General features: G+C 28.1%; 2 protein-coding genes across 3 annotated transcripts; both read left to right on the forward strand.

The window, feature by feature from the left end:
* The first annotated feature begins 67 nt into the window (after positions 1–67).
* LOC118068575 (histone-lysine N-methyltransferase E(z)-like) lies at positions 68–3,424 on the forward strand. Of its 2 annotated transcripts, none has more exons than XM_035086064.1 (8): positions 68–467; positions 529–842; positions 910–1,128; positions 1,189–1,405; positions 1,479–1,742; positions 1,805–2,656; positions 2,734–2,899; positions 2,977–3,424. In XM_035086064.1, the coding sequence occupies exons 1-8, from the start codon at positions 332–334 to the stop codon at positions 3,035–3,037; spliced, it is 2,229 nt and encodes a 742-aa protein (XP_034941955.1). In that variant the 5' UTR covers positions 68–331; the 3' UTR covers positions 3,038–3,424. The 2 variants fall into 2 exon arrangements, with proteins under 2 accessions (XP_034941955.1, XP_034941956.1); XM_035086065.1 differs by having other exon boundaries at positions 1,808–2,656.
* A 438-nt stretch (positions 3,425–3,862) lies between these two features.
* Positions 3,863–16,535, forward strand: Adcy2 (adenylate cyclase type 2 Ac76E). The gene is made up of 17 exons (XM_035086027.1): positions 3,863–4,533; positions 6,913–7,073; positions 7,899–8,228; positions 8,355–8,549; positions 9,617–9,723; positions 9,949–10,060; positions 12,858–12,985; positions 13,451–13,609; positions 13,820–13,952; positions 14,137–14,307; positions 14,377–14,435; positions 14,514–14,684; positions 14,766–14,994; positions 15,078–15,238; positions 15,316–15,808; positions 15,878–15,995; positions 16,061–16,535. The coding sequence occupies exons 1-17, from the start codon at positions 4,518–4,520 to the stop codon at positions 16,324–16,326; spliced, it is 3,009 nt and encodes a 1,002-aa protein (XP_034941918.1). The 5' UTR covers positions 3,863–4,517; the 3' UTR covers positions 16,327–16,535.
* Positions 16,536–16,686: the final 151 nt, after the last annotated feature.

A 16,686-nucleotide genomic window follows, 5' to 3' on the forward strand; every position in this document is an offset into this window, starting at 1 on the left:
AAAAAAACAAAAAAACAAAGGGACTGCGATAGTCTAAAATTACCGCTACTACTATACTATTTACTTAGTTTAATAACAACAAGATTATTTCTGTTTATACGGCATCTTAAAGATTCAGATATCTGAAGGACATGAAGGTTGATAATCAAAATAGTCTATTTGTTTATGTTTAGTGTGGTGACCAATAGAAAGATCAAAATAAAATTAATTTACTCAGAAAAAAAATTATCAAGCAGTATGCTGTGAAATTTCAACTAAAAAAGATCGAAGTTGAATTTAATGTTGTATATTTTGACTGTGTATTGCGAAAAATCTTAATCATTAATAAATAATGACAAAGGTTAAAGTTGTTTTTGAGTGGAAAAGGCGTGTGAAATATGAATACATGAACTTGAGGCGAATGAAAAAGTTTAAACGAAAGGATGATATAAAGCTTGCTTGGAAACAAAATTGTCAAAATATAATGGGTAACAATTTTTTATACTCAAATAAATTTTTTCGCTTGAATATTAAAAGTATATTCTTTAGATTTAAAGGTTGTTGAACATGAGAGAATTACAAATGGAAACGCTGTCTGGTGTTCAAAACAAAAGTCACCTACACACATTGAAACTGTGAAAGAAGCAAATATTCAAGACTTAGATGAAAATATTCAAACTGGTTCCATAAAAACTATGAATATGGTTATACCAATACCAGCTATGTATTCATGGGCTCCTATACAACAAAATTTTATGGTTGAAGATGAAACCGTATTGCATAATATTCCGTATATGGAAGATGAATTACTCGAAGATGATGAAAAATTTATTGATGAATTAATAAAAAATTATGATGGCAAAGTACCTTAAATTATTTTAGTAATCTTATTTTATCAATGATGATGATATTGAATAAATACTTTTATAGGTTCATGGTAAATCAGCTTTCTTAGATGATACACTTTTTGTAGAGCTAGTTGATGCTTTGCGACGATATGAAAATATTCAACTAAGAAAATCTCCAAGAATTAATAAAGAAAAAGTAGAACAAAAAACCGAAATAAAAAAGGCTCAAGAATTTATCTCTCCAAATGATGTTGGTAACAAAAAAATTTCTCGCCGATCACCATCAATAAATATTTTTAATGTAAGATTAATGATGACAAAGTAAATAAAATGACATGATTAAAAATCATATTCTTCACAGGCTATTGCATCTCTTTTTCCTGAAAAAGGGGAACCTGAAGAATTAAGAGAAAAATACATCCGTCTGACAGAAAAGTCAAATCCGGGAACATTATTTCTAAAAAGTATTACAAATATTGATGGCGTAGAAGCAAAAAGTACATCAAGACGTCAAACAATGCATTCATTTCATACTCTCTTCTGTAGGAGATGTTTTAAATATGACTGTGTTTTACATCGTAAGCATTAATAATATTTATGAATCAGTTCAATATCTGTGTTCTGATTATTATTTTTCTTTTAATCTCGGAGGTGTTGACGTTCATCATTTGAAACCAAAGGTAGAACACAGAAAAGGACCTTTTCTCAAACTCTTTGATAAACCATGTGGAGATAAATGTTATCAACACTTGGAAGAAGTGAAGCAAAAGTTAAGTGAAATACAAATGAAGAGAGAAAGATTACAAATGGAAGAAAATAATAAACCGAGAAGAACAGTCAGCATAGATACTGGGTATGAGGATAGCAGTGAAGACAGTTTTGATAGTCATAAGTTCAATGACTCTAGTAATCAAGGTAAAAAATTTTCAAAATTATTCTATGACAAATTATAACATGATCTATTTTTGTGTGTACAGTAGAAGTTGAAGATAATAGAGACCATGATACTAATTTTACAAATAATGGGAATCAGGATGAAAATAAGGATAAAGAATTTCCATTTACGTTATTTGATCTCGATAAATGCGTTACAAGTGAGCAAAAGTCTATATGGACAGGATCTGAGCAAAGTTTATTCCGTGCTCTCTACCCTGCATTTCCTAGTAATCCTTGTGCACTTGCGCAAATAATTCTTACCAAATCATGTAAAGAAGTTTACGATTTTGCATTAAAGGAAGGTCATGAAATTCCTTCACTTGAAATTCCTGAGAATATTATCTCTTTTCGGAAAAAAAAGAAAAAGCAAAGAATTTGGTCAATTCATGGTAAAAAAATTCAGCAAAGAAGAGAAACTGATCCAGTTTACATCCATAACTATGTACCCTGTGACCATCCTGGTCAACAATGTGACGATTCATGTCCTTGTGTAAAAGGACTTAATTTCTGTGAAAAGTTCTGTCAATGCAGTATTGAATGTCAAAATAGATTTCCCGGGTGTCGATGCAAAGCTCAGTGTAATACGAAACAATGCCCCTGTTATCATGCTGTCCGTGAATGCGATCCCGATCTATGTCAGACTTGTGGTGCTGATCAGTTTTACATTATGGCAAATTCGTGTAGAAATATCAATATTCAACGAAGACTTCACAAACACCTTCTTGTGGCTCGATCCGATATAGCTGGTTGGGGAATTTTTCTTAAAGAACCAGCTTCAAAAAATGACTTCATATCAGAATATTGTGGTGAAATAATCAGTCAAGATGAAGCTGAAAGACGGGGCAAAGTTTATGATAAACGCAAGTGTAGCTTTCTCTTCAATCTCAATAATGGTATGAAATTACATTACCTTATTTTTTATATTCATCCTGAATAATTATAATCGATCATAATGTCACATCGTTTACAGACTACGTCGTCGATGCGACACGGAAGGGCAACAAAATAAGATTTGCTAACCACTCAATCAATCCTAACTGCTATGCGAAAGTTTTGATGGTAAACGGAGACCATAGAATTGGAATTTTTGCAAACAGAAACATTCAACCTGGAGAAGAGCTATTTTTTGATTATCGGTATGCATGTAATAAAATTTTGTAATTGTCTTAATACGTTATTCTATCTTAGTTCTACTTTTTTTTTATTAATGTAGATACGGCCCAATTCAACAGCTTAAATTTCTCGGAATTGAAAGAGAATTAGAAGCGCCATAATGAAGAAGCGATTGATATCTTGAGAATTGAAAGCCACTTGAGCTCTACGATAATTCATATAAAAGTTTAATTCATGTATCCCAGTTGATCTTTCTAATTTTTCGACATAAAATTAAGTTCTTAAATATATTTAACAACTTATTAATATGAAAAATATCTTTAACGATAAATCAATTCAAGAAGTCAACATAACTCATCATACATAATACTGATGTCCAGCTGACATGAAAACCAGTAGCGGACACAACAAGTGGTTCTTTTATCATAAAACTCTTTCATACTTACACCAAGACCATTATGCCAACAAAAAGAATTTTTCTTCTGAAAACCACTACCTTTTATGTTACTTAATATCACTCATTTTTCAAATAAACAGTAATCTAAGAATTTGCTATGCTTCCTGAATTTACATTATAAACACATAAACTAACATCAAACTTATAAGTGTGCAAATGGAGGAAATAATTAAATAAAAATTCTTGTTAAGACCACATGAACATAAAAACAATAAGAGTGATTAATTGTTCAATTAATCAAGTTAATGAAAAGAGCTAGAAGGGCGTTGTCGTTGTATATATAATTATATTTTTAACTAAAGACGATAGAAAAGAAAATGACTTGAATACAAAAAAAGTAATAAAAATTATAATGACTCCTCAGGGAATGTTGTGGGTATATAACAAAAGAAGTTGGATTGAACAGAGACTTTTATAGTGCAACAAAATAATATAATAAAAGAAACGATTCTGAAAGCTTTGCTAGAAGGGAAATTGGAGTCTATTTAATAAAATCCAAAGGATCATTTTTTTTTGATCCGATGTTTACGGTTGCTTTATCATACGTTGTAGTAAGAATAATAGACAGAACCGTTGCTCAGATTCTTGCGCGTTTTGTCTTTAGCAAGTTATCACAAATGCGCTATAGTCAAGCTCTGTCGAGAAGCTTGCACGCATTCAGCCACCAGTTGCAGGCGCCGTAGCCGTGAACGCGGACGGAAAAACGCCGAGCGCCAGCTCGCGACCTCGCGAGCTTTAATCGAGGTCTCATCGTCTAATAATAACGGCCGATGTCTAACAACATTTATTTATTTCTACAATTATGGGAATAATTGATAATAAATTCTCCATTTAATCCTATTTCATATCACTGTTATTAAATAGTTTAATTTATTGAATTTTTAGTTATAAATGGAAGTCAAAGTAGTTAGAGAAGAGACTTCTATGAAAAGTTTTCAACAAGTGATCAAAATGATTAGATATTCGGTTATTAATAATTATTTAGAAAAATATTAGTGCAAAGAGTGTGAAAATGTAAGAGTTTTAACTGTTAATGAATATACCTTTAGCATATGACACTTACCCTGGAGTTTGGTACAGATGAATTAACGTCGTTAGAGAGATAGCTTAAGTGAATCATCGATAGAAAGTGCCACTAAGTTAGCAAGTTTCAACGTACAAACATTAACAAAAGATCAGACAGCATGGAGGAAGAAGAAGGTACTACCCTGATAAGTTTATACCACCAATTATTAATTTAACCAATAATATTCATAAAAGTTATTTGAATAACTTCTATCTTGGATGAATTTATTGAATGTGCATTCATTTTTATTTCCATAAAAAAAATGTAAACTGTATAAAACGTGCTCAATTCCTCGTACTTGACTATTCATTGGCTATCAACACTTTTGAAAGATCGAATCATGCTCACACATTTATTTTTATTTACACTAATTGTTTAATAAATATATAATAGAACGTGTGCATAAGGAAAAGAATTATAAAAAAAAATAAAGTTAATAAATAATAAACAGAAAAACGTGTAATAGGCGATAAAGATCATACACGACTCATCGTGACGTAGAAAATGATTGGAAAAATAAAATAATTGTTTGATTTAAAAGCATGGAAATAATAGGTGAGTTCTACTTAGACTTGGAATGATACAACATGACAATCACGATTTTTTCCCGTTGATATTGAAACAATCCCTAACTTCTTCTTGCACGATAATAATCATAATAATAAATCTGACCCTTGTCCCTTTTCATCTTGATGTGTCTGCTCTAAATCTAATTCTTTTGTATTATTTTTCGTAATGTAGTATTCAGAGAGAATGAATGATGATTAAAAAAGGGAAATTTTAAGTCTACAATTTTATTTATCTTTAGAAAATTTATGAGATTAGATTTTTTTTTGATCATTCATAATAGATTTATAGGTCATTTTTAATGGATAAAAATATTTCTAGTGTTGAACAAGAGGTAAAGTAACGATACGTAAAGATTAAGTTAATGGAAGAAAACTAAAGAAAAGTAATAGTAACGCAGATTTACGCATAAAGGACAAGTTTTTAACTACCTTAGAGACGACTTTATTGTAATTTAGTTTAAAGTAAATTTTCATTTATTTTTTTCTATTCTGAACATCAGAACTTTTTTTTTGATAAAACAAATGAGCTTTTCACATTTTTTCTAAAACTTCTGTTCTTTATCTAAAAACTATTTTTAACTAAAAAAAGTTAAAAAATAAGATAAATATAAAGTTGTATCATAACGAGTTTGATGATATTGAACTGTAGAATTATATTTAATTACTAATTGACCTGAACAAGTTAGATAACCATTGAGTCACTCAGTTATTAAGTAACAAAGCGTTACTAATAAATCTCAAAATTTTCCATTTATTAATTATATAAATATAAAGAAATTGATTCTTTTTATTAATTTCTCATATCAAAGACTTAAAATTTTATTTTTATTTCCATTCTTGCAGCTTAAAACTCCATGCTGCAACTTAACAGATGCGTTTATTTATTTTTAATACTACGCTAACTATTTTTAGCCAATGGATAAACTGTAATAACGCATAGCTGAAAAGTAGAAATTAATTATAAACTAAAAATAATAAAAATTTTTGTTTATCCAAATAAGCTATTTATTGAAACATAACTAATTATCATAAATGTTTAAATAGAATCATTATTTTGAACTTGTGCAATCATACTTGTATTTTAGGTATTATCGAAATTTCAGATTATTGATGGTTAATGAACATTTATAAAAGACAGATTATATAGTTAGATATTTTCTCTTAGCTTCACTTTTAGAGTAAATTACTAACAACTGCTATAGGTGTTGGCAACTTGCCAAAAATAGCACGATAATTTACAAGCTGAAATGTTTCAGACAATTCTCATACTCTCAAGTAACATCTGTTCATCTTTCCCTCTGCCATCATGACACTTTGAAATTTCTTTACAACATTGGTATCAACACTTTACTCAAAATTATACTAATCATTATTGAGAATGATAATTTCCATCTTCTCCACCTGTATCTAAGCTTGTAACTAAATATTTTCTTTACAATAATGAATTGAAACTTTGACTTATGAGGGCTTGGTGTAAATTTATTTTATGGAATATGATATTGAAAATGGAAATATATGTGTATGCAAAGTTAGTGTTCGATAAATGAGACTGAATGTTATAAGAAAATGAATTGTACTTTAAAACTTTATATAAGACATTCTCTTTCAATTCTCATAACTTTTGTAAACTTTACTGATGAATTAGTGTGGCAACTTTGATATTATTCAAACTTGTAACAATGTTCTAGTGTTTAATAGCTTTTTATGAGAATTAAAATGAAAAATAGCTTTAATAAAATAAAATCGTAGAATCGAGATTGAATTGAAATTAGAAAACTTCACTATTTATTTTTAATACTTGTCACAAATTGAACAGGTGCATCACTTGATTCTTATAATAGACATGAAAACAGAATGTCTGATCAAAAATCTATCTAACTACTTGTTCATTAATTTTTAGCACAAAAAAATGATATAATTGTTTATATACCTTCTTACTTGCAGAATATCCAGTTAACATTGGAGATACAAACGTGAAAGCATTGCAAGAATTACGGGAAAGATGTGAGGGTAGGGTGACAGCTTCACTTTATACTGGAACACTTTTCGTTGGTACTGTAGCTTCATTTATTGCACTCATCACTCTGTGTATTTTACACGCCAACGTAAGTGCATACTTATATATGTATGATATTGATATTTTACAAAGCTCTTTTTATTACAGTAGAAAAATTACTTCAACCCTATGTACTCTTTGGTTTAAGTTGAAATAAAATTTTAAAAACTATCATCATGCAGTAAAATTCAAACGAATCGATAAAACAAGTAATTGTTTAAAAGTTTATCGAAGCTTTTGTTGGAAAAATTCTCATCAAAAATTCCAGAAATAAAAAAACAAGACCACTTGCTATTTCAAAGTCAATTGAATGCAACGCAAATAGGCTAGAGGTTTACACACATAACGTGACATGTGACAATTTTATTTTCTATCAAGTCAATCAGGTTTAATCCTTATTGTGATAAATAAATACTGTAGAATCGATTGAAGATAATTTGAAAAAAGAGTTTGCTGGAAAAATTTGTTATTTGATTCCATGATGTTCTGATCTAGATTATGAACAAGTAACTGTTTTATCAGTTGATGTTGTTGAGAAAATAATCACTGAGATGCGTTGATGAATATCGATAAATTCATGTCAATTAAACACACGTTATTATTATCTGTAATTACTTCATTCATCATATCAATATCAGACTGAATTCAACATTACGTTACATAATTCTAATATCCATCTTAAAAGATTCAGTTGAATATTATGAAACACAACATCAAACTCAATAGAATCTAACAAATTCTATTATTCCGAATAATATGAGATTGAATAGGATCAGTTACAATTGAATATAAGTGTAGATTAAAATGATCTCTGACTAGTTAATAAATTCAATCACATAGAATTCAATGAAATGACACAAGTTATTTTTTTCAGGATCTCAAAAATATTGTGGTACAAGTCTCAATCTTAACAACGATATCCATATCATCTTTAAGTTTTCTAGTGATAGTACAGTTTCCATTGATTTCAACATCAACACGAACTAGAATTATTATTGGTTTATTAGCTGCATTGATATTTGGCATTGGTGTTGTAATATTGAAGGGACCGTTTCCACTTTTTGCATGTGTTTTAGCAATAATTGTTGTTCTCCCCTCAATTAAAAATTATCAACTAAGCATAATTGCTCCTATACTTGCTGGTGCACATATTATTCGAGGAGTCGTTATGGTTTTGACAACTGATGATGATACATATTATCAGGTGATTAAACTTCTTTTGTGCCATAATTTACATTTATTAAAATATTATCAATGTTGTATAATTACTTTTCGTTTGAAAATATAAATATTAATTGAATGTTTGTATTTTTTTTATCTATTCAAAAAGGTCATAGCAGATGCAGTATTCCTTTTTGTAGCCATTTTAGCTGGAGTCTATTACAGAATTCTAACTGCTCAAGCACATCAACGGACATTTACATGTATAAAAACTGTCATAGATTCTCGGATAAAGCTTGAATGTGAACGAGAACAACAAGAACAACTGTTACTTAGTGTAATACCAGCTTATATAGCAGCAGAGGTATGAAGAATCATGGATTTTTTTATCAATTATAAAATAGAATTCGTATTATATTTTTTATCTGTTGATATTAAATTATTAAAACAGCTTGTTTATTGTTAGAGTACTTTTTTATTTAACCATTTGTAGTTAATAATGATTTAAAAATTCAATTTTTATTTTATTCTCTGTCTTATCCGTACAAAGCATAATTTTAATTATTAAATATCTCCAAGCCTTGAGGAATTCTATGATTATTTGTAGGTTGTTGACAAGCTCAACATTTTTCCAATAAATTTCTTTCATTTAACCATTGTTCATTAAAGTTTTAAATACATTTGATCAAATTTACTTTTATGCAGTTATTATTCCAATGGTATACATAAATCAACTGAAAGTAACTTCAAAAGACCATGATTTTAATAATATTTGAAACATTTTTTAACATTTTATCTTTACTCCATTACTAGCTTTATTTTAAATCTTTTGATGTTTAAAAAATAAGAATAAAAATCATAACAATGAAGAAATGTAAATATTAAACATTTAAAATGCTATTCTTTTTAATTATAGAATGAAGAAAAGTGATGTTAATAGTACGATCAAAAAATCTATTTAGCAATAAGATGAATTTATTAAAATCTAGAAAAAGCTTATTCTATTAAAATAAATAATAGATAAATAATATAGTATAAGTTTTTAATAAAAATAAATGTTAAATATTATTTTCAACTACAAAAAAAGATTAGTGCCATTTTCATTGAGCTTTTTTTCATTTGATTTCGAAAAAGGGTTTATCTTATTGTCAGTTTATTTATTTTTGTCAATAAGATTTTTTTCAGTGAAGGAAATTATACATATGTATTTATGAATACATATGTATTTTTATGAAAGTCTTGTACAATCGAACCAGATGATGCCCTATGGTAGCTACTATTATTACCATTACAATGATTATTATTGAAATCACTATTGTTTTAGCTTTCTCTTTCAATCTTACAATATTGGATGATCATGCCTCGATCCTATTTGTCTCTTGATTTCCTTTTGTTTACCAAATTTACATGATAATACTATTACTCTTGCAGGTAAAACGCGGTATTATGTTGAAGATGGCTGATGCTTGTCAGGATGTGAGCAAGCACAAGCAAACTCGCTTTCATGATATGTATGTTCAACGACATAATAACGTCAGGTACATTTAATATGTATCCACTTGAAAATAATAGTTGTAATGAAATTAAAACTGATTTAATAACTTATATTGAACTGGATAATATTTGTCTATATAACTCATAAGAACTTTCATCAAAGAATTAATGAGTTTTATATAAAGTCAAATGTTATTTACTTTAACACTAGATAAACTATTAAATTACCATCTTCGAGGATGTTCTAATTTATGACATTTTCTTTCTAGCATACTCTATGCCGACATTGTCAACTTCACTCCACTTTCTGAGCAACTTTCAGCTTCGGATCTTGTTCAAACTCTCAACGAACTTTTCGGGCGATTTGATCAAATTGCTCAGGTAAAGATTTTTTGCAATTAATGTGTATTATAAAAACAACAGGTATTTAAAAATTTTAGTGAAATTGAAATGTTGAAGAAAATCGGTGGCAAATAAATAAACCAAAAAATACTTTTTGTGGGATAAAAAGGACTTAAGGTAAGGGCAAAGGAAAGATAACTAAATGGAAGTAGAAAAAGACGTATATGTTTCAGTTTTGCTAGTGATATATTTCTATTCAATAAAGTAGAGATAGGTTTTCAATTGAGATGTATCTTTTTTGCTTCATGCTACAAGTTTTGTTAGATTCAATTTGAGTTCGAAAATCTGCTTTTACCTTGCAGTCAAAAATTCTATTGCCCTACAATCAGAAGCTTTCGATTTATGGCTTTGTATAAAATCATATGAAAATGATGAGGGACAAATCATCAGATATTTATGTTGAATATCCAGAAGATTTAGTTATACTCCAGAAATTAATGATTTATATTAAAAAGTATTTTCTTTATAATAAATTTTATTGACAATATATTATTTCCGACAAATTAGGCTCCAATTGAGGGGAAACACGTTGAAATGGGAGAGTAACTGATATTTACTGTCTAAATTAAATATCTAAAAAAAATCCAAAACCTTTCTTTAATAAAATAAAATAAGTGGAGTACCATATTTTTTCGAAAATTCTGATAATAAATTAATATTTTGATCTTTATTTATAACTTTCTATCATTTGTTTAATTCTCTGGGCAAACGTTCAAACTCATAGAAATAAAATAAATATTAACAGATGGAAACATACAATGCAACCATAAATTCTTTTATAAAAACCATCTATAGAATTTGTCAATTTAATATTTATCTCCTTACGTTTTTCCAAGATGATATTATTTCAAACTTATTTTATTGATTTTTAAAAGATAATATTTACAATATATTTCAAGATGTTTTTTGTTGTTAATATGAGTAAGTTTTAAAGTCTATAAAATTGACATTGTAATAATTAAATATAAAAGTAAATTAATAACCATCGTAGTCTATAAACTGATTTACTCCAAGTTCATTAATAAAACACATTTTACTGCAGAATGTCATGAAATTTTTATTGATTGTCCTTTGCTTCAATTAGATAGCATTATAATTCCTACATTGTGACTGCTGAAGGTCTAAAAGTCATGAAATGATAATTTAATCAACAATGAAACATTTATAGATAGTTTTCGATTATCGAGAAAGTATTTTATTTCAGCGTTGAAAATTCACTAAAAAATCGATACATAATAAAATAGATGCTTACATATTTGATGAATGCATTTTTAGATCTACATATCAATTGCTAAAATTCACAAGTTGATAAACTATGAATCTGATTCTTAAATTATCGTTTGCTTTTGATAGTTTAGATTGTTTTTAAATAATTAAGTACTCTTTAAACACACTAAATGATCATTGTTAGACCAAATAAAGAGGTTCACTTCTGAGAGTAATGATACTAGAATGCATTAAATTCTATTGTATAGCTTCTGACACACCTGTTCCCGGAAAATAAATAGATTATTGCATGTTGCTGCTAAGTAACTTACCGGATTTTTACTTCATTGTGAAATTTATGTCTGACATTATCGTAATTTTAAGTCAGTATCTCTTGAAAATGATAAAGTAATCAAATTAATAACAAAAAAAAGTCTTTAAAGAGAAACAAAAATGTTGCTGAGCAAGATTATTTAGTACTGAACGATTGTAACACCACTCTTTTCTTTTAAATCTTGGAATGTATCTAAACGATCTTTTACGTTTATAACATACGAGATTAAATGGCTCAGATAGAAGAGAAGATTTAGCGGAAAAAAGAAAACCAATGGATATAAAAAGAAAATAAAGTTGAAGTTGCCCAAAAAGAGCATTCAACGAAACATTCTATTTAGTGATATTGTTTCATTTAAGTAAAATTGTATGTTATTGTGGTGAAAAAAAAGCATTCCCCAACAAAATACTTCAAGTTTTTTTTCAACCTGTGAGCTTTTTCATGATTATCATAAAGTTTTTTAAGATTTTTGGATGTTCTTTAATTATCTTCAGGCTCTTTATTATTTTTAAAAAATTTTTTATTAATAAAATCTTTTTTTTTTGTATTAATTAAGCAATTTAATTAACATCTAAGTTTGCTTAATTTTACTAATTCAATTTCTCTGACGAAAGAATGAGATAGAAGCTATCTGTTGCCAATTTCCTGTTTTCAAGTAGCGATTGCTCTTAAGGAAAATCACACCCTGTAGCAAATTAATTCGGGGATGGAAAATCAAAGTAGTAAATTCTACCAAAGTGCGACAGATTATATACTTGTCTTTAAAATTAATATTGATTTTTATTTTATTTTATTCTTGGAAGAATTATAAAGCCCTTGAATATTAATCAGTAAATGGATGAAAACTATTTCTTTAAATACAGAAATATATAAATAAAACGATATCCTACATTTTAAAATAGATTCTCAATTATCTGAATGAAAAAAATCATACAATTTTTTATAGACATGATTGTTGAATTTTAAAAATATTAAAATTTTTAGCTGACTTGAAAAATGTTTTTCTAGTGAAAAAAGCTCTATAAAAGACACCCTCAAGTTTGAATAGATAACTCGTCAATATATTCTTTAAAGTATCTTTGAGAGATATATTCAAGAAATATTCCCTTTGAGACTTCTCCTGACGAGAAGGGTTTTAAAGTCATTTGATATTTTTTTTTTTAAAGTTTCTAAACTATTTGATTGAGATGATGTGTTTAAAATGCTTAAAGTGGTATATACTTTTTTGTTAAGTAGGATAATCAATGTATGAGGATCAAGATTCTAGGAGATTGCTACTATTGTGTCTCAGGATTACCTGTTTCACGACCCAATCATGCTTATAATTGTGTAAATATGGGGCTACAGATGATTGAAGCTATCAGGTAAGCAACACATGAACTGACTCTAAAATACTATACAATTTTGTAATTAAAAAATAATCTTAATCAAAGAAAAATTTTAACAAAAAATCATCAAAGTTTACTCGGTGAAGAAAATAGAATTGACTTTCTTAATGTGTTTAAAAAGTTTTTTTTATATTTTTTCTCGAAATATTTTTTTCTTTCAACTTGAGGGAAGTTCTATCAACTTATTCAAAGACATAAAAATTGAATCTCATAACAAAAAATATTTTTAAACTTTTATGACTATAGTTATAGTGCGGATTCGCTAGATTAGCTTTTGGAATAGGGTAATTAACTTCTTGAATTTTTAACGTATATTAAATTCAGGTCTATTGTTAACGTTCTATGGTGTAATCTTGCACGACGTTGAATATTTTTTCCATATATTTACAACTCCATTCAAATATTTTCACGCAGCTTTTTATTTTCTTGCATTGAATGAAGGTTTGTTCGAGAAGCAACGGGATTCAATGTTGATATGAGGATTGGTATTCATACCGGAAACGTTTTGTGTGGCGTCCTTGGCTTGCGGAAATGGCAGTTTGACGTTTGGAGCGACGACGTCACTCTCGCCAATCATATGGAGAGTGGTGGACTTCCAGGGTGAGTTTAATATTTTCATATAAAACACATTACCTTCTATGTTATTCATGTTTTCCTCATTGATTTTTAAATTATCCATTTCATTTCATTGACGAGAATTAATTAATAACTAAATTTATGTAGAACAAATGATCAAGTTTAATTATAAAAATTGTCTGTCAAAGTTTTTATAAAAAAATTTTAATTTTTTTTTTACTTCTTCATTAACAGGAGAGTTCATATTACAAAAGCTACACTTGATCAGTTGGATGATCGTTTTGAAGTCGAACCCGGTAATGGAGGTACTCGAGAAAGTTATTTAGCAGACCACAAGATTGAAACCTTTCTCATAATACCACCCAAGGTATCGTATGATCATCAATTTACTACTCAATGTCACTTGTTAACAATATCTTATTTTAAAGAATACTATATTTAATTTTACTCTTTCAATATCAATAAATTTTACTTTTTATTTGTATTATTTTCTTTCAAACTCAATAAACATTTTCTCGTTGAATTTTTACTCTTATCTATTTTTTCAATAGAAAGTAATAGAAAAGAATGAACTGGAAAATGGGAAATTACCAAAATCGGGGTCAATACCATCGCGATCGCGTCCAAGCAGTAAAATGACAAAGTATGTCGAATGCTGGGGTGCAGATAAGCCTTTTGCAAACATTACAGAAGCAATGCTGGCAAAAAATATTGGATTAACGGTAACAACTTTTTTTATACGAATTTTATATAAATATATTACAAAAAAGTATAAAAATTGATTTTTTTAGAGCATACTAATGATTGAATCAAACATTCTGACACATAATTCAAGCTGTTTCAACATCAAGTAAGTTTATTTATAAAAATAGTTGATAATTAAATTGTAAAGTAGTTTTTCAATCAATTATTTTAATATTTAACATAGACGTTGCTGCAAAAATAACAATGAAATGTCAACGACAACATATTGGTTCAGAGATAAAAAACAAGAGAATATGTATCGTGATCAGAAAGATGTTCAATACCTTTGGTATGTAATTGTAGCGCAAATTCTCTATATGATGATGTTTTGCATTCAAATAATTTATTTACCCAGGTAAACATAATTAATGAATACTGCTGACTGCTAATTATAAAAAAAACTTATCTGATACTCTTTTATGATTTATTTTCACAGAAGTATTACAGTTTATGGTTGTTTTGGAGCAGGCTTATTTTCTTTTACTATTTTTACTGGAATGTCGTGGTATGCTAATAGAATAAACACAACGAATAATCTTAATAAATCAGTGATTTTGAGTCGAGGAATTAGAATGATGGTTTATCTTATAACTGCTGGGCTTGCAGTGGCTTCAGCACTCATCAGTTTAATTGATGTTAATGATGATGCATATTCTATTACACCAGTGAGTACTCAGATATGAATGTGACTTAATTGATGATCAGTTTGTCCATAATTGTTAAGTGTAATAATTTGTTTTTTATTTAGGCATTTTTATATTCATCCGTAATAGCTCTAGTTGTTGCATGGGCTCATCTTCGTGTAGGTTTTCTTTTAAAATGTTTTATTATGATTGGATCAATAGTTATCATTCTCATAGTATTCTCCCAATCTCCAGCTATTGCTCTTTATTATCAAAATGAAGTCGAGTAAGTTAGAAAGACTTTATTGTTTTGTTTTTGACAATTGTACATAACAATAATGATTATTATAAATTTCTGTACAGATTTTCTGGCATTCCTTATTTAGTTCAAATAAGCTATTCACTTCTCTTGATTGCGTCAATATTTCATGTTCTTGATAGACAGCTTGAATATACAGCAAGAACTGATTTTCTTTGGGAGACGAAACTCAGAATAGAACAAGATGACGTAGAAACTATGAGAGGGATTAATAAAATTCTCCTAGAAAATATTCTTCCTGCTCATGTAGCTCGTCATTTCCTTTCAACACGAGACAGTGAAAATCTATACCATGAGCGATATAATAGTATTGCTGTCATGTTTGCCTCAATACCTAATTATAAAGAATTCTATGATGAGACTGATGTTAACAAACAAGGACTGGAATGTCTGCGGCTTTTAAATGAAATTATCTGTGATTTTGACAAATTATTACTTAAACCAAAGTTTTCTTGCATTGAAAAAATAAAGACAATTGGTAGTACTTATATGTTGGCTTCTGGACTTAGTCCTGGAAAAGAAGATATTGAAAATAAGGTAAGCTATTTCTTACAAAATAATATTCCATTGCTTTTCTATCATAATTTTTTATGAATATTTATTAAGGATTTGTCAAAACAAGAAGAACACAATGTTATTGTTCTTGTGGAGTTTGCTATTTCTTTGATGACTGTTTTGGATCAAATCAATCGAGAATCTTTTCAACGATTTAAACTTCGAATAGGTAAATAAATAAATGTATTTTTAATGAAGAGTTTTTTATATTTATACTTTTGTTTATTATGGCAGGTCTGAATCATGGACCAGTAATAGCTGGAGTAGTTGGTGCTCAAAAACCTCAATATGATATATGGGGCAACACTGTAAATGTAGCTTCAAGAATGGATAGTTGTGGAGAAATGGGAAAAATTCAAGTAACAGAAGATAGTGCAAAAATATTAATCAATGCAGGATATGATCTTTTATGTCGTGGACCGACATACGTAAAAGGTAAAGGAACTTTGACAACATATTTTGTAAAAACTCCTTTTGATGGTAAAGAGGATTATTATTAAAACGAAAAATCTTGTATATATGATATTTAAATAATTTTAACTATAATAATAAATTTCGTTCTAAACATTAACTAAAAAAAAAACAAAAAGAGATATAGAAGTATATTTTATTTTAAATGAAAAACTAAAATAGAAAACATAATAATACGAATAATAAACATTATATTATTGATAATGCATATTGATCTCAAACATCTATTTACTTTAAATAAAATACCAAATATTGTAAATTAAAACTCGATTGTAATATGAGTTAATGCATGTTCTTGGGAGAGAAATATAATATTACTGTTCCTGAAAAGTAAAATGTGATTATATTTTACATACCTCATTTTCCATATAGCTCTAAAAATAACCATT

Source organism: Chelonus insularis, unplaced genomic scaffold (genome assembly GCF_013357705.1).
Source record: "Chelonus insularis isolate UGA/USDA-ARS -01 unplaced genomic scaffold, ASM1335770v1 contig_3_pilon, whole genome shotgun sequence".
Classification (NCBI taxonomy): Eukaryota; Metazoa; Arthropoda; class Insecta; order Hymenoptera; family Braconidae; genus Chelonus; species Chelonus insularis.